At 42.1% G+C, this 18,792-nt stretch overlaps 1 protein-coding gene across 2 annotated transcripts in view; it reads left to right on the forward strand.

The window, feature by feature from the left end:
• The window catches only part of ANTXR1 (ANTXR cell adhesion molecule 1), a 219,774-nt gene that overhangs the window by 72,152 nt on the left and 128,830 nt on the right, over positions 1–18,792 (forward strand). For both annotated transcript variants that reach the window (XM_032352316.1, XM_032352315.1), the window contains exons 9-10: positions 8,101–8,161; positions 18,026–18,124. In XM_032352316.1, coding sequence (XP_032208207.1) covers positions 8,101–8,161; positions 18,026–18,124 — 160 coding nt within the window. The remainder of the gene's footprint in view (positions 1–8,100; positions 8,162–18,025; positions 18,125–18,792) is intronic.

Consider the following 18,792-nt stretch of genomic DNA (forward strand, 5'->3'; position numbering starts at 1 on the left):
TGAAAACCCGATTCTGTGCTGATTGCTCCTTTTCCCCCATGGGAACTGGAAGACCTGTACCCCCTCGTGTGGCCCAGGTCCTAAAAAAGCTGTTTGACAAAAGGCAAAGCCCATCTTCCAGGCCTCCCCTTCCACCTACTCTTCCAAGACCCCTCCAGGAACTGCGAAGGGCTACCCTCCAATCAAAAGCCACATCGTGTTCACACAGTCCTGGAATCCCTGACTTTACTGAACTAACCCTCTTTCCAGAGCCAGCAGAGCAGGAGGCCCAACTCAACAGCAGCAGCTCTCCTCGTCAGTCAGGCTGGTTTGTGATTGGAAGAAACCCCCTTCTCTTTCTTGGACCATCGGAATCCTGTCTCAAAGCCTCTCTGGACCTCCAGCCCCTGCTGAGTCCTCTCTTCTCCTTGGAGTCTGCCCTGGTCTTCTCCCCTCCACCTTCAACTCTCCCTGCCCTGAACCCCAGTGGCACTAACTGTTGGCATCATTTGCTTGGCACGTGGGTCTTTTTCACCCTCTCTGCCGTTCCTCCTGGTCAGATGCTCAACAGCGCCGTCAGAGAGACGGCCACATGTGTTATGTTCTTCGTGGTGTCCCATGCTATGCTTTACACACTCACTCATGACGAAGCCGCCCAGAGACCTGCGTAGCATTCGTGACCCACACTGCATGACAAGTGGGCAGCTCTCTGGGCTCTGTTTCTGGTCGAATCCCCTCGGTCCTTCCCCCACCTTCTCTTCCAAGATTGTATCTATAGACGATGGCATTTGGGGCTCCATTCACTTTAGCAAGGCTGCTTACAACATATAAATAGAATCAACTGTAATTTCTGTAGTGAGCTAGAAACTCTTTTTAAAAAACGTTGGCCTCTGCGATTATTAATTAGCTTCCGACTTTGCAGACATTCAGGCCATTTCAACTAAGCTATTATTTCTGTTTGGCTTATTGAAGAGTCCAGATGTGATAAAAATCCCCATAGCTTCACAAGGCGACCAAGGTCGCCAAGGGGCATGAACAGTTACTCCGCAGGTCACCCCCACTCCTTCCTTCGGCTCCTCCTCCTACCTAAGACCCACTGGAAAAGCGACAACAGAATTTGGAACTAAATCCAGTGAAATGCTGCAGGGTTCAGCTCTCAAGGAGGGCGGCTGTCTCCGCCAATATCTGGAGGTCGACATGCTCGTCTTACTAAATAAACCACGTTTTGGAGTTCACGGCCATCTGAGCTTTCCTTCTGAAAACAGGAGAGGAAAGTGGTTTAGTGGAAAAAAAATGAATTTCCTCAGTTTCAGGACCTTGTTTGTCCTACGCTCCTTCACAGGAGACTCAGTGAGCGAGAACCAAACTGAGGGAAGAGTTGTGTTTATCTAAGTGAGCTGGCTCACCTCCCCCATCCACGCCCCAGACAGAAACATTTGCATTTAAAAAAAAAAAAAGAGGTCGACCTAAAAAGAAAGAAAGAAAGAAATATTTGCATATTTGGGGAGATAAACTCTATTGTCCGAAATTCAGTTAACCTCTTAAACTGTTTCTTGTATCTTAGAGTATCCGTTTGGTATAATATATGAGTATACATAAAATCATACATGATGGGACGCCTGGGTGGCTCAGTTGGTTAAGCAGCTGCCTTCGGCTCGGGTCATGATCCCAGCGTCCTGGGATCAAGTCCCACATCGGGCTCCTTGCTCAGCAGGGAGCCTGCTTCTCCCTCTGCCTCTGCCTTCCTCTCTGTCTGCCTGTGCTCGCTCACTCTCCCTCTCTCTCTCTGATAAATAAATAAAATCTTTAAAAAAAAAATACATGAATGCTGGACAGATGACAGTATAATAGTAGATTTTTATTTTAAATTCAGATTCAGTGGAACTGACATGGATCTAGGATAATATCCGTAGTTAACGATAGCTGTGTCTATTGGTTTAAAGTGTGGAATGGAATTTAGTTAGGAAAGGTGACTCTCTTTTTTAAAAAAAAAATACTTTGTTAGAAACCTGGGGTATCTGGGTGACTCTGTTGGTTAGGCAGCCGACTCTTGGTTTTGGCTCAGATCATGATCTCAGGATCAAGAGATCAAGCCCCGGGTCAGGCTCCATGCTGGGTGTGGAGCCTGCTTGGAATTCTCTCTAATCCTCTCCCTTTACCCCTCTCCCTGCCACTTGCAATCTCACGCTCTTAAAAATAATAATAAAATAAAATAAAAATAAAAATAAATTAAAATAAATAAATACAAATAAACACTTTGTTAGCAATCAAATAAAGTCAAAATTCTTGGAGACAACATCACCACTCCTGAAGGCATGGATGACATAGTCATATGTCCCAAGCTAGCAAGCATTTTATAAAAGCAGTGGTCCCCAGGCTTATCCAATGTGCATTCTATCAGCTGTAGTAGTGTATGTGGCCTTCTGTGGGAGCCTGAGTCCCATCCCCCAAGCCCAGATCTCTCCATCTTCCCAAGTAAAGGGGTCAAGGCCTTTTACAAAGCAGGCCAGTCCAGAAATTAGACACAGGGACATGCTACACCTACAGCATTGTTGTTTAAAAAGGTAAGCTGTTAAAAAATAAAATAAAATAAAGATGTTGAAACAGGCCATCTGGGAAAGCAGTCCCCCAAAGACGGTGATGTTTAATAAGAAGAGGAGGGTGTAGAAGGCTGTTACAAGATGCAGAATATGGCCTTGTTATTCAAAAGACCCTAAGATTGTAGTATAGAGGAAAAGGAAAGCCATAACCTAATACACTGCAATGCCAGTGTATGAAGCCATGCAGAAAACATTCATTACTTGTTTATTTATCCAATAAATATTGATTTAATGCCTACTATGTGCCAGGTTAGGCACTGTGGATATGTAGTGTTGGGTAAAACAAATTCACTCCTTGCCTCTAGACTTCATAGTCTAAGGATGAAGATAGATAATGACCAAACAACAACAAAAAAGTGTAATTATCAACCATAATAAGTCCTCTGAAAGATGGCACTAGAGGAATGAAGAAATAGTTCATTGGTAAAATCACCAGGCCATAGATGGGTCAGCAAAATCTATATTCGATTTGAAGGGTGACAGTGAGATTAAGGACGGCTGCCAAGTTTTTGTCTTAAAGAACATAACCAGGCAAGAGGTAGTTAACTGACTTTTGGCCAGCATACTTCTAGCTCCAAAAATCTTAAAACCAGAATGTGCCCTTCACAACAATGAAAACACCAAGAAACATGCTCTGAAAGACTTTCCAAAAGATGAGTGGAAGCAAAAGGTCCCTATACTATTAATGGATAAAAGAGACTCGTCTTTATTTACAGACACAAAAAAATCTTTTAACAGGAAATGGCCAAGTAAATAAAAACCAATTGTTTATTGGGGAAGGAGGCAGAGCAATTAGAGGGAAAATAATTAGGGATGTGTATGGTAAGGGAGAGGTTCTTGATAACTCTCTATGAGTATGTACAATTATTTAAGGATTCTTGAGAAATCTTGGCAGAAACTGTGAACTTTATGCAAAAGGATGCTAGAGTTTCAGAATCCAAAAAAATAAACTCTTATGTGCAACCTGGGCTGGTCCATAATCGATTTCACTTTAAATTTATTGAATGGTTTTTATTACTTGGCAAAGATTTTTTTACATCTGCTTCTCCTCTTACTCCCCCAATGATCTAATGAGATGAGCAAACGTAACCATACCAGTAGCAACACATCGCATTGATACAGTTCTTCGTGGATTTCAGATGTGCTTTGCCATTTATCTTCTTTTTGAAATCTGTCCAAAAGATGACAGAAAAATATTATCAACCTCCCTCTGGGTTTTTTTTCCAGCAGATATAATTAAGCAAGAACCAGTGGTGGGTGATGGGATAGAAATATATATGAGCTACTTTCTCTGGCCAAGAGAAGTAGCTGTAACAGTATTATCACAAGTCATAGTATCCACTACCATTGTCTGGAACCGAATATATGTCAAGACATTCTCCTCAGCGCTTTACTGCTAAGAATGTTCTGAGCACATTTCTTGGTGCCTTGTCTTCATGAAGGGCACTTGTTGGTTGGTGGCCCAAGGGTTGTTAAATGACTATCTACTGACTGATCACATCTGTGTAGTTCTATGAGACAAAAACCCTGCCAGTTTTCCTTGATGTCACTCCCTTCCCGACTCTCCAGTCCTATGTGAATTTGACCACCTAAGTCCAAATGGATTTACACTAAATGTCTCTGCATTTATTATCGATCATTCATTTTACCGTCATACAGCCTTGTGAGTTCAGTGTATTTCTTATACCCCTTTTACAGAAGAGGAAACTGAGCTTGAATACTTGTCCAAGTCCACATGGCCAGGAAGTGGTAGGGCTTAGATTTGGAACATAAATCTATTCAGAGCCCAAATGTATATTGTCTTGTTTCCTGAGCCCAAGTTCTTAAGAATAATGGTTACATTAGTTGAGAACTTACCAGGTTCTGGGCACTGTGCTGCGGACTCTGCCAGTATTAACTCATTTAATCTTCCCAAGTCAACAACCTTCTGCAGTAGGGACTGTTCTTATCCAACTTTTATAAATGAGGAAACAGAGACTCTGAGAGGTTGTTTGAACTTGTCCAAGGTCACACCGTTCATGAGCGAGTTGACCCAAGCAATTTGATTCCAGATGCCAGGCTATATTCTGTATATTAAACTGCTCCCCAAAATTAGGATTCAGGAAAGTTAAAAGATATGTCAAGGACCATAGGTCAGTAAGTACAGAACCAGGGCCAAGAGCCCCTCCTCACATTGGATTATACTTGAGGCATGTGGTGGTCTTCGCCCAGTCTCCATCAGAAGCCAACGTCTCTCACCTCTGCCATCACCCTGGCCCTGTGTGAGTCTGTTCCGCTCCCTCAAGCAATTTCCCCGTGCCGTACCTGCACCTCTTCCACGGTTACCCCTGCTCAGGTTGGGGACAGACCCTCTCCTCCCTCGCCCCCAACCTCCATCCAGTCTTCAGACACCGAAGCCGACCTGTTGTCTGCTGCGGCTCGGACGCACTGATTATAGTCTTGGCTGCAAGGGAGCCGAGGGAACCCCCAGATCCACCTTCTGCCATCATGACTTCCTACCTTTTAAAGCCAGACATTTCAAACTAATAGAAGACGCAGTCCCAGACAGATCTTGCCCATCCCCCTCACTGATAAATTTTGCTTTACTGGCTGCAACGCGTTCCTTCCAGATGTTTTAAGTTAAGATTGGGAAAGCTGTGTTTTTACTGGATTGAATCACAGCACTTGGCTGACATTTTTTGGCCCTTCATACACTCCTTAGATTTATCAACTAATTGCAGACGCTCCGAGAGAATAATACAGCGTGTGTTTATTATGACAAAACCTGCTGGTGTGTCTTTGTGGCCCGAGATTCACGGGTGTTTCCTTTACCAAATCCCTGGTTAAGTATTAAAAGTTGGTTCAAAATTGTTGGTTCAAAGTCAGGAACTTACATGGGCGAAAACTTCATTTACGTGTTTTGATGGAGTTTGGGAACGGGGACAAGAGAGATCCAATAGCTCAATTTTAATTCTGGGATTATTTTGAAATCTTTAGTTGTGGATGATAAAATGATTTATTAAGAGATGCCAAATGCCTGAGGAATTTTATTTAAAACATTAAAAAAAAAAAAGCTTTGTGTTGTTCTAATGCCACTGTTTACTAAGTTTTTCCATATGGGTTAATTCTGTTTCTCCCAATGTGTCCTGTTTGGAGATTTGTGCCTAAGGACATGCGGAAGGGCGGTACCTCCCTCAGTCAAGGCAGCCACTGGCTGAGGTGGCTCTTCGGGCAGCAGACATGGTCGGGAGAGGGCGTGGACAGTCCTCGCAGTTCAAGTAGGACAGTCGGCATGTGGGAGATGAGTCCCTGCACACCAGGATTCTGACAAGCCCTTATCCTAGGACATTGTTACCTACATGAGAGACCTAAAGGGCTGGATAAACCCTTGGAATGTGGAAGGTGGAGAAGCAGCAGGGAAACATGGATGTCCCGCTTAGATCCTTGGAGTCCCTGATCCCAAGTCAGAATGACAGTGAAGGGAACTCGGGAGCTCAGGGGTGATACCAGCTCCCTAGGGCCAGGTGTGTGAGGACCACGCACTCTACCTAAGATGGGCATGGACTTGGGGAGCTCAGTGCATGTGTGCCTGCTGTCGGAAGGGGCTCCCGCACCAGTGAGGATCTGAGACTATACCAGAGTTTGAGGTTTGGCTGGGGGAGGGGTTGTGACATGGTAAACCAGAGTCCAAAGAAATAAAGCAAGCACTGACAAATAGGAACAAATTGCTCCCTACTGTGGAATCATGTAAAAGCCAAAAACAAATAGAGGAATCAAAGTACAAAGATGCCTTCAGATTGTACCAAGAATGGGAAGCGATGTCAGGAAAAGTTAGCTGGAAACCTGAACTTTAGAATTGTCAAAAAAAGAAATAGTGCTTCTTATGAGTTTCGCGTCTGTAGATTTACCCAAAACATGTGTTTGGGAGAGCCTGTTTCAGTGACTGCATTTTAGTGCGCTGTCATCTGTATATCAGATATTTTCTAAAGCATGTTCTCCATTTCCTTTCACAATGCTTCTCTATGAGGACGCCCAGATTTCTCTCTGGAATGGGTAAATATTATCTCTTCTGAGAAACTGATTTGTTTTCATTTCACCAATTGAGATTCTCATAAATATTGCCTGACCTTCTCATCTGCTACTAGAAAGTTTAGAACTAAATCCATGAGCCACTCCTAGCAAGGAAATAAGCTCTTTCCAGTATATTTTTTCTACGCTATTCTCATTCCTTACTTTGTCTTCCCCTTATTTTTCCTTATGTTAACCCATGTCCTCTCCTTTTATAATTTATTGTATCTTTCATTTGATTGTATCTCGTGTTGTCTGTATCACTTGAGATGGGACAAAGAAGCATATATAAATACATCAGTGCAAATCAATGGGTGTTTCTCAATGCTAAGATGCTTGCTTTCTTTTCTAGACTTTCAGTGTTATCATTTCACTATTAATTCCTTCAACAAATGCCCCTTTCATAAATAGAGAAATGATTTCTTTCAAAGCCCTCTGAACCATCTCAATTTCCAAATTAAGGCCCAAATAAAGAGATTTCGTTTGCTTGGTAAATTAACTCAGTGTCCTATACTTGTTTAAAATGCTTGGATGAAATTTGAGAGTCAATATTCAGCAAGACACAGGATTCATAAATGATGGAGAGAAGCTTACATGCTACCAGGCAGATATCCTGCTTGGCCCAAAGCAGCCTTGATTAACTCCCTGTGCAGTCATGGGATTGGTTCCCTGACACTCTCTTCTCAACCCTACAAGTCTCTTCTGGAGCAAAGAGTCCATTTCCATTTAAATAAGACTATCAGGGTCCAAAGAGTGAGGCACAACAGGCAGCCTTCAACATCCTCTCCTGAAACATCTTTCCATGACTTTTCTAATAAAAAGGGGAACTCAGAGTAATCTGGAAACGGTTTTCCATCCTACCTCTCCAGCTTTACCTATCATCACTCTCATTTCTACTTTTCAAGTTCCTTGTGTTCCAGGTAAAGAGGTTTATGTATTTCTACCTTCTCGCCTTTGCTTGTGCCATTCCTTGCCTGGATCCCAACCTTCTCCTAACTCACTCCTCTCCACTTGACAGAGTCCTACCCTCAGCACCCACAGCTTTCATGAAGCCTGTCCCAGTGTAACAGCCTCCATGATTTTCCCCGTGAACTCTGAAGATTTACTATCTACCCCTTCACCCTGCCAACTACCACAGTGACAAACCATCATTATTTATATTTTCAAGTGTAACTCCCATTTCCCTAACCAGATGTTAAATGTCTCCATAACCAAGACTGACATATCATAGACTCAATAAGTATCTGCTGAAAGAACAAATGAATGAATAATTCTTATGGGGACACCCAGAGGCATGTAGCACAATGTTGGCTCATTAAATGTTTGATGTTACTAATATTAGTAAAGATGTTACCACCCATCCACCCACCACAGCATAATATCCTTGAACCTTCCTGTCTTGGTAACTCAAAGCAAAACCCTGCTTCTAATAAAGTAAGCTGTGCTTTGACTCTTTGATTTCCTCTCTTTCTAGATTTTGAAGAAGTCCTGCATCGAAATTTTAGCAGCTGAACCATCCACCATATGTGCAGGAGGTAAATTAAATACTAAATAATCTCCTAGAAATGATGGTATTTTGAGTTCAAATCACATTTATTTCAGTGGTGGGGAGGAGGGGAGACAGGGCAGAAGAAGGAGGAGGGTGGAAAGAAGAGTAGAAATGGCTAAATAAATTTTCTGCTCAGGCAAAAAAAAAAAAAAAGAAAGAAGCAATGTATCAGTTGTTTGAAAAAGCTTGTCCAAATCCTCTTCTTTCATGGGAACCAATTGCGAGAGTACTGCAGAAATACTAGATTCCCACACATCACTGCCAATATCCTGCTCTGAAAAGAAGTGGAGCTGATCCAGGAGAACCTGTTAAGAAAAAGAAGTGAAAATTTTTACCTTCTCAAATTTGACAAAAGCATGTGACCACATGTACCCAATACTAGGACCTTATCAGGGGTCTGTGCAGTGAGGAGCCTCAATTAGGGTTCATTAGCTCCAGGTAAATCCAACTCCCCAATTTATTTGGGTCCTTCATTTTAAAATAATTAGAAAATAGGGAAGTTCCTTAATTATGCAATTACCCCATCCATGAAGAAAACCCAGACTTGTGGTTTAGCAATGTGCAAACTGGATGTGTTGTAACTTCATAGTGAATCAGAAAGTCTAAAGACAATTAATACAATTCCTGTTAATTCATAACATATCAGTTCCCCTCTTGCAGACAATCTTATCTCCCTAACAGAGTACCTGGCACTTAATAGATGGTCCATCAGACAATGAACGTTGGCTGAATGTCTCGAATCTTTATTTCCTCAGCAAATAATGCACCGATTTTGCCTATTTGACCCTGATTAACCTCTTTCACTTAACCATAAGAAATTAATATCACACCTTTGAACTGTCTAAAGTAAAATCAGGAACTGATGGCCAAAGATAGAACAAGGCCAAAATAAAAACAGAACCTCCACCAGCTGGACAACAGAAAAATAGCTTCCAAAATAATTCTTGAGTCAATGAGTAGTAAAAACCAACATCTCCTTTTTATACCACTGAGATGTGAGATAATAAAAGCACCACATAGATAAACTTGATGAACATGGCAAAGGGTCCACAAGAGCAAATTTGTCGATTTTAATGTTTCTTACAAAATGGAAAAGAAAATAAGTAATTAGGAAGGAAGTAAAATATTTGTAAAGTAAGAAAATAGATTAAAATGCGTTAATAAATTTAAACAGATGAAAGCAATTCAACTGATAAATCATTGCAAGAGCTATTTCTTCGGTAAAACCAATAAAATAGACAAATCTCTGGTCAATCCAATCCGAGGAAGCTTTCTTTTGTATTTTTTAAATCTTCGGCTTATCTGCAATACTGCATATGTTATAGGCCAGCAATAATTTCCTGTATCAGAGTAAACTATCTGATTCTATTTCCTTTATGTTTTATGAAGAAAAAATTAATACAAGACACAGTAATGGAAGCTAGCTCTAGCTTTTGGAAAAGGCAAGCTCCCAGCTCTCTTGAGTGAGAATTCTAAGGATTAAAACACAATATTTAGAGAATAACTTTACAAAGGGGAAAAGGAAACTTCCAAAAGATACCATGACACCAGAAGTTCTACCATGGGTTCCCCTGAAGGTCTATTACTGATTATTCTCTGGAATAAGTGGCTTTCCTGAGGCACTGGAGCCCATTTCATTGAACATGGCAGTGAACACCTGTCAGGTAGACCTGAGGACACCCACTCAGTGATTTTCATTTGGCTACTGCAAAGACCCAGGGATTTACATGAGAGAGCTTTGAAAAGACACCTGCTGTACAGAACGAGGGGACATTATTATTACCAACATCATTGTAATGAGGATTGAAGGTCAATGTGAGAATCCTCATGTTGATAACATACCCAGATAAGAAAAGCATGCCCATGTGTTTCTTTACTGAAACAAAACCAGGGAGAACACTGAAAAATTCTAGAGTACCTGCAAAATGATTAATTCAGTATGTGTAGGAGGCAAAAAGAAACAGGAAGCAACAGAGTGTCCGCATTTCTAAGGTATCATGGTGAGACAGAGCCCTAGAAAAATCTATTGAAAAGGTTAAATTCACTTCCATTAGAAGTCTTTCTTCTCAGCCCCCGCCTGTCTCTGTGAATTGTACTCCTTCCTGGGCCCCCAGAGGAGCCCATGCTATGGAGCTCCTCCCAGGCCTGTCCTGCTCTGGACACTCGATGCTGACAATTGCATTCCCCCAAGACAATGACATCAGTTGGCTGTCACCGACAACACAGCAACAGCCGTAGTTGTGACAGCAAACCTAGCTCTGACAGAGGCAGCGAGATAATGCACTGGGGGGGGACAACAAAAGTGAGATCCAACACATATCTTCACAGGTCAGCCTGCAAATAACAGGGTGAAATTTAATGGGACCAATACCAAGTGTGGAACTTGAGTTGAAATGCCAGTTTAAGGAGACCCGACTTAGTAGCCGTTCTTTCAGGGAAAAAGAAAACAAAAGGAGAAAGAGAGCTATCCTGAGAGCCAACAGGAATACCTCTGAGGGGAAAAAAATGTTGATGTAATCTTAGGGTGCATCAATAGCCATCCAGTGTCCAGGTTAAGAGAGCTAATTTCATGTCTTATTATTCCATGTTCAGACCATGGTTCCAAGTCCCACATTTTTAAAATGGCGCTGACAAAGTCAAGCCCATAGAAGAGATGATGGCTCTGGAAACAATGCTAAAAATTCATTCACTTACTTTCTTTCTTTCCTTTTCTACCTCCCTCCCTCCCTTCCTTCCTACTTTCCTCTTTCTTTTCCTTGCTTGCTTTTTCTTTCCTTCCCTTTTTCTTTTCTTCCTAGCCTCCTTCCTTCGTTCTTTCCCTCAATGCTTACTTGTCTACGAGGTACCACGCAATATGAAAAGATTTGGGTACACAAATGCAGAAAGCTTGCTCCCAACCACCCATGACCCTCACGATCTATTCTGGAAGACGGCCACGTGTTCAGATAAGGCACAAACCACACGTGAGGCACTGTAGCAGAGATCTGCTCCAAGAGCCGCAGGAGTGGTGATGAGACACTGGTGGAATGAGGAAGGACTGAAGTAACCACGGAGATTTACACACAGAACGGAGACGCTTCCAAGAGCATCTTCAGATATATTACAGAATTCCCGTGTGGAAAGGAATTATTATGCCTGTTATGTGTAGCTTCAGGAGACCACCATGGAGAAGCTGGGGAGGAAAGCAGGGAGGCAAATTTTGGCTTAACACATGGAACATTTACAACTAAAACTTTCCAGCAGCGGAGTGGATGGTCTGAACTCTCCACCCTTACAATTATGTGAGCAGTGGCCCTCTGTAACCCTATGCAGTCCCCCTTTGGATGTTCTTTATGACTTTGAGTTTCCAAAGTCTTAATTCAATTCCAGCTGAAGCATTAATGGCCGATTTTTTTTTAAATGGCAAAGAATCCAGTACACCTGGAGCTATTTGCATTTTAACTGGAAGTCTTAATGGGGAAAGGGAGTAAGGAGAGTGTCTAATCTCTTCTAATCAAGAATTTCATTCAATGTCATGAGTTTAACTATTTGGAGACTTCCTAGAACTCCTCCACTGCCAGAGGTTATAAGTGGACAGCCTACAAGCCTTCTCTGGTCTGTACACAGGTTCTTTTTGATCCACACTACATTAAAAATATATATATATTGCTAGCATTTGAAAATCTGATTTTACTTAAAAATTCAGGTTTCCACCTTGCTTTTAAAAATCAAATCTAGCAACACTAGTCCTGCATTTATTGCAAGGTGATGATTACTGAGACTGAATAACTTCCCTTTTTAAAAGAAGCATGGACTCTTTAGAGTTCACCATACTCCCCATCATTCCCTATTACACCTCAATACCCAGGCCAAGCATATGGTTACTGTTTTGCATGGTGCTTGCATCTGTATTTAATGTATATACAGTTCCTGTTTTAAAACATATAAGAAGTCACCTGCTGTGGGGAGTCTTTAGAGCCCCTTTGCCATTACCTGCTTTTAAATAATTCTGCCTTTTTATTAAAAAGTTCTTAATCAAATATTTTTGCTGATTAGCCTCTCTAATTAGGGGAGTTACCCCCTTGTTAGATTGGCCTTGCCTTGTTTAGTTCCTTTCCAGAAAATGTGCCCTCTGCCAAAGTATAATTTCCCTCCGGTCCCACTCTGTTGGCCTGAAACTTGAATCACTCAGTGTTCTATGTAGTAAGCAAGTTCTCCAGGAAGGAACTAATTGGAATCAAGTGTGCAACCTGCCAACTGCTCTACACATGAAGCTGTTGCACTCCAGACACGGAAGGAGTTTATATTTAGCTCCTCACATTGTCCTTTCAGAAGCAATCGTACCATTCCTACTGTGTTGTTTCCCACTGCTGGTAGTAAAACTGGGCGGGTTTGCACAAAAAGAAGGCGGTTTTAGGCCTCCTGTTTACCATTTGGCCTTAGATGCTTAAAGCAGACAGTTTTAGGCAACATCAAACAGTGGTTTCATTTCTTTCACATTTCATTGTTTTTCAAAGAGCTCAGGCCTGGCCCTTAGGCACCTCTTTAGAATGGCTTGTTTCATCACTGCTCCGCCTTTTGGCTAAAATCGAGTGTAAAATGGCCTTTTTCATTCTCTGCTTGGCCCTTCCTTTGCATTTAAAGATGCTTCTGTTTGGAGGAGGGACTCCCAGACACTGGTCATAGAAATGTAAAATGACACCATCACTTCGGAAAATAGTCCTGACAGTTTCTTTAAAAATGAAACTTACACCTATCTATGGTCTGACCTGACCATCCTACTGCCAGGTGTTTATCCAAGAGAAAAGGAAGTCCATGTCCAGACAGAGACCGGCACACAGATGTTTATACCTGCTTCATTCTTAATAGCCAAAAACTGTGAATAATTCAAATGTTCATCAACAGGTGATGGATGAAAACATTGTGGTTTACCCGTGCAAAGAATGATACTCAGCAATAACAAGGAATAGACTATGTATAAATTTCAGTAATTATAGGTGAGTTTTTAAAATAATTATGCTAGGTAAGAGAAGCCAGACAAAAAATTTACTTACTGTATGATGCCATTTACATGAAATTCTAGGTCATGCAAACTTATCTTAGAGCAACAGAGAGCAGATGAGTGGTTTCATGGGATCAGTGATTGCTTGGTCCTGGGGAGGAGCAGGAGTGAGAGATTACTAAGGGGCCCTTGGAAACTTTTGAGGGTGATGGATGTGTTCACTATCTTGATGGTGGTATTGTCCTGTGATTGCACACATATGTCAAAACTTGTCAAATTATATACTTTACACGCAAGTTATTCTGTGGCACTCATACTTCCTTTTATAATATGCTGTTATAATTAAATAGCTGTAAAATTAAAAAGTTCTAGAATAATTTAAGTATCAGAAAGCACTTAACACACATCAGTCTCTATTATATTTATGTTTCCTGTCACATTAAGCATCTAATAGGAAAGCAAATTTGAACTAACTGGCAAGGTAAAACAATAGTAGCAATAATTTTGCCCAAAAGTCTTAGAGGACCAGAGCAAATGGAAGTCGTACAGATGTCTCATTTTCAGATACAGTGGAGAAAAGGTGATCTTTACTGAGGTCATCTTAAAACTACGTTTTCCACATTTCAAAAAAAAAAGGGGGGGGGGAAGAAAAGAAAAAAAAAGGAAGGAAGAGAATAGAATAAGTTTATCCAACTATTCAGAGACTCTATTTTTTCTTTTTCTAATTGAGCTATAACTCACATACCATAAAATTCTCCCTTTCAAAAAGTGCAATTCAATGGTTTTTATTATATACACAGAGTTGTACAACCATAACCACTATCTAATTCCAGAATATTTTCATCACCCCAAAAAGAAACCTTATACCCATTAAGCAGTCACTCCCCATTTCCCCCTCCCTCCAGCCCTGGCATCTGCCAGTTGATTTTCTTTCTCTATGGATTTGCTAAACTTTTCATATGGTAATGAAATGGAATGGAATCGTGCATTATGTGGCCTTTTGTGTCTGGCTTCTCTCATTTGGCATAATGTTTTCAAGCTTCCTCCATGTCATAGCATGTATTAGAACTTGCTTCCTTTCGTGGGTGAATAATATTCCATTGGTTGAATACCATCTTCATCAGTTGATGGACATTTGGATCGCTTCTATTTTTTTGCTATTATGAATAATGCTATCATGAGCATATACAAGTACAAGTTTTTGTGCAGACATACATGTTCAATTCTCTTGCATATGTACGTAAGAGTGAAACTTTCAGGTCACAAGGAAACTATGTTTACTTTCTTGAGGAACCGCCAAACCATTTGACCAAGCATCTGCACCATTTTGCATTCCCAACAGCAAGCTATCAGGGGTCTAATTTATTCACCAACACTTGTTTTTGTCCCTCTAGGTTATTATAGCCATTCAAGAGAGTATGAAGTGATAGCTCCTTGTGGTTTTGATCTACGTTTCCCTAACGACTAATGGTGTCGAGCATCTTTCCATTCATTGACTTTATGAAGCCTCAGAAAATAAGCAGGACTAGACCTAACTATACACGAATGAATGACCACCTTCTCCTTCTTTACTCCCTTTCTATACCAAGATATGTCACTCATGTATTCAGCCAGTCCTGAGGCTGACTCAGCCTTCGGGTAGGCACAGCCAAAATTTTAAAGAGACAGAAATGATAGTCTCTACCATCAGGAAGTTTAAATTATAATTGAGAATAAAATGACAAAAGAGGTGCACCTGGGTGGCTCAGTGGGCTAAAGCCTCTGCCTTCAGCTCAGGTCATGGTCTCAGGGTCGTAGGATCGAGCCCTGCATCGGGCTCTCTGCTCAGCAGGGAGCCTGCTTCCTCCTCTCTCTGCCTGCCTCTCTGCCTACTTGTGGTCTCTGTCAAATAAATAAATAAAATCTTTTTTTAAAATGACAAAAGAATCATAAGAAACATGTACCTCAAAGAATATCTATCTTTAAACATAGGATCGAAGATCATTTTCAAGTAGAAATTCCTCCCTGACACCCTACAGTCCCTCAGCACTGCTTGTAGGAGTGGTCACCCAACAGGCAAATTGCCTGAAGACCCGGAGCCGTACTTACCGTGAGAGGCGGGCTCAGGGCTTTCCGGGTACATGAACTGGAATCACGTGTCCTGGTTCTCACTGGCTGGCGGAGTCATGAGACAGTTTGGTTACATAACTTGTATGTGTGAAGAGCTGACATTCCGGTCGGGCTGCAGGGTCAGGCCTTGGGGCTCTTCTGGAAACCAAATGTGCGCAGGAGCACAGAAACCGTCCCCAGCAGCGGGGGCAGCACGCCCTGGCTCCGGTGTGCTTCCCCGAGCGCCCAGCATCGTTGTCGCCGTGTTCTCCCCTGGCCGAAGGGGTTAAATGGTTCCCTTGACACCATCGCCACGTCAGGGATTCCGGCTGTCTTTCTTTCTAAACACCCTGAGGTCAGGCCCAGCAGACATGTGGGCAGCAATTTTTTTTTTTTTTTTTTTTTTTTTTTTTTAAACAGAGGACTCAGCAGCTGAACTCGTAATGCTAGAACATGGTGTTAGAGAAGAGAGCTTGGCACGGGGCCTGCATTTCCAGAGTCTTGTCTCCTTCCGCTAATGTTTGAGGAAACAAGAGAAGGAGCACAGCAGTGAGATCGAAAACATGTAGCATCAGCAAAAAGTGTCCCACGGCAGATTGCTGGATGGCTAACATTCAAAATAAAAAACAGAAATAGCTTTCCATAGGCTTCCCATTGGCTTAAAGGAGTAAATAAGATATACCAAGATTCTTCCACAATGCTTGACACAGAATGCGTGTTGGAGCAACTGGCATCAGCTATATGCCTGGCAGGCTTCTAAGGAAAATTATTAAGACCATCCATCTAAACTTGGCAATCGTGCAGAAACATCTACTACATGCATATGTTAATCCTTAATATTCGGAGGACTTGGGATCCTGAAAAACCATTTGCTCCTGACCTGAACTACTACAGTATACAACTAAGGCAGGGAACACTCAGATAACTCCACCCCATTTTGCTGCTTACAAATTACATAACCTTGGGCCAGTTATTTAAAATGTCAAATCTCAATTTCCTGATTGTTAAGGTCCTTCATACTTCAAAAAACATTCTGTTCTAGTATTCTTCGTGGCACAGACGGTGCCTCTGGGTTCTCTTGCTTGGGTTTCACTTTCTTTTTTCCCCATCCAGGCCAGCCCCACTTTTCTGCAAACTTGCCTGAAACTGAAATAAAATAAACCTTTTAAAAAATCACATCAATCTCTAAATTGGTCACATGTCGCAAGACAATGAGGATCCATTTCAGCATAATGGCCGAGTCCCCAGGGCATGGCATTTGATGCCAAGACACCTGGATTCCAGCTCTCCTCTCACAGCTACTAGCCATGAGATCTGGGACAAATTACCGAACACCACTCGGATCAGTTTTCTCATTCGTACCTCCCTAGGCTGTGGTGAGGCTGAAATGACCTTGGACATATACTAGGCTTAGCACGGGGCTTGGCACATGATGAGGGAGCAATTAGCATCCGGCATTTTTATCTTGGCATACATGATCTCTAAATTAGTTTCCTGGGAATGAAGGTGACATTTATTAAACTTTGGAAGAGTCCCATACACTAGTTCTCTGAATCCATTCTTCCTCCAACAAAGGTGTCCATTTGAATAGCGATTTACAGTTCAGGATCCACTTTCACAAATACTGCCTTTTCCTCCGACTTTTAGTCCATTTCTTTTTTAGATACCACCCAGCATAATCCAAAGCCCCAATTTTTATACACAAAAGAATGACATGGTGACTAACATAACATAGTACAAAAAAAAAAAGGACTAAAAAAAAAAAAGAAGAAAATAGAGCATGGACTATTAGTTACTATCAAACTTAAGCAAGTATTTCTAAACATTTAGCTAATAATTTAGCTGGGTTTTCTCCTTTTTGTAAGACTATTGTGAAGGATCATTATTTTTACTCCATAAGGATTTTCTCAACCGATAAGAGTTCAACATGCATTGTGCCAATGTGAAATTAACCTGTAGGGCCAGAGACCTGCAAGTTACATTCTCTCTTCTGTTTAGAGAGAAGCCAGTGCTACATTGAGGGGCCATTGTCAGTTCAAGTATATAATGCAGGACAGTGGCCACTGGATAAGCAAGACTTTGACTTGTTGCTAAGTACAACCATTCCCACATAATCCTAGCTCCTATGCTGTATGCCCAGCAGAGACAGAAGGGCCAGAAGCAGTATCAGATCATTCCTGACCTAATCGAACATTTTTCTAGTGGTGGAAGAAAAGACACCACCACCAGACAGCACATAATTCCTTCCCACACCATTCGAGACAGACTGGGTTGTCATAAGGCCGTGATTTTTAAAAATAAATAAATAAATAAATAAATAAATAAATAAGCACCTCAGGCTCCAAAGAAATTCTTTCAGGGGACTCCAGACCCAAGAGATGCTGAGTTGATTGGAGGAGAGGTGGAGAGCCCCTCTGCCATGGCCCCCTGACTGCAGGTATCACAGCTTTTAATACTGCCAGGACTTGGAGAGTTGGGTGAGATTTGAATGCACAGAGAAGGGGGAAGCAGGGCATTCCAGGTAGGAGGAACAGCAAGGGCAAAGGCAAGAAGGTAGGAATTCAAAGTAAGACATCGTACGCCTTCCTCATGGACACCTAGTGAGAAGGAGGTGGTAAGTGGCAAAAGGCACACACATGGTTTGGGGTTCCAGTGGGAACCAGTGTCCGAATATCTGAAGCTTGGTAAAACAGTTCACAAATGCCCTACATCTGGGCAGATGGAAAATGTAAGGATGACGGACTGCAGTCTGATGACATGACTTGTCCTTTTTCCTTTCAGAATCATTTCAAGTCGTTGTAAGAGGAAACGGCTTCCGACATGCCCGAAACGTGGACAGGGTCCTCTGCAGCTTCAAGATCAACGACTCAGTGACACTCAGTAAGTTCTTACAGACTTGTGGGTCTCCTCAGCCCGCTTCGGGGACAGGAGCCCCAGCTCCATCTGCCCAGTCCCCCACAAGGGACCGCACAGAGATGGGCCTTCCCTGATGGAAGGGTCTCCTGTAGGGCCCTAGCTGGCCCTGAATCTGCCCTTGTTTCCATTGGGAAAGGCAGAAGGGCACCTGATTCTCAGACTGCCAGCCTCGGCGCTAAGTCACTCTCTCTCTCTGGTGGCAGTGCTGGGTGCTTAGAGCTTGGGAAGGAGGGTGTCCCTTAACAAAGGACTAGGTACTGTCAGAGAGTGAAAAATAGATGGTCTAAATTTATTAATTCTGAATAAACCCAAAACCCAACCGTTAGGTTCGCATGTGTAGATCCTGGAAGTTTTTCCAATCTGGATGATTCTTGCCTGGAAGAGCCAAGAAACTCTCATCATGGTGAATACCTGACATGAAATCAGGAATATGGAAGGAAAATAACGTGTGTCTCATGTGAAAAATGAATTATCATAACACTGGCACTCTTACAAGACATTTGTAGCAGGCGAGTTCTTATTTTAAAGACATGTGGGATTCGTGCGGCTGTCCAGAAGAGGAGGGGAAGTCTCGTTATGGGGGGGACAGATGGCCAGGAGCCCTGGTTATTATTCACATCTGGCCTCCATCA

This window comes from Mustela erminea, chromosome 7, assembly GCF_009829155.1.
Source record: "Mustela erminea isolate mMusErm1 chromosome 7, mMusErm1.Pri, whole genome shotgun sequence".
In the NCBI taxonomy this organism is placed as follows: domain Eukaryota; kingdom Metazoa; phylum Chordata; class Mammalia; order Carnivora; family Mustelidae; genus Mustela; species Mustela erminea.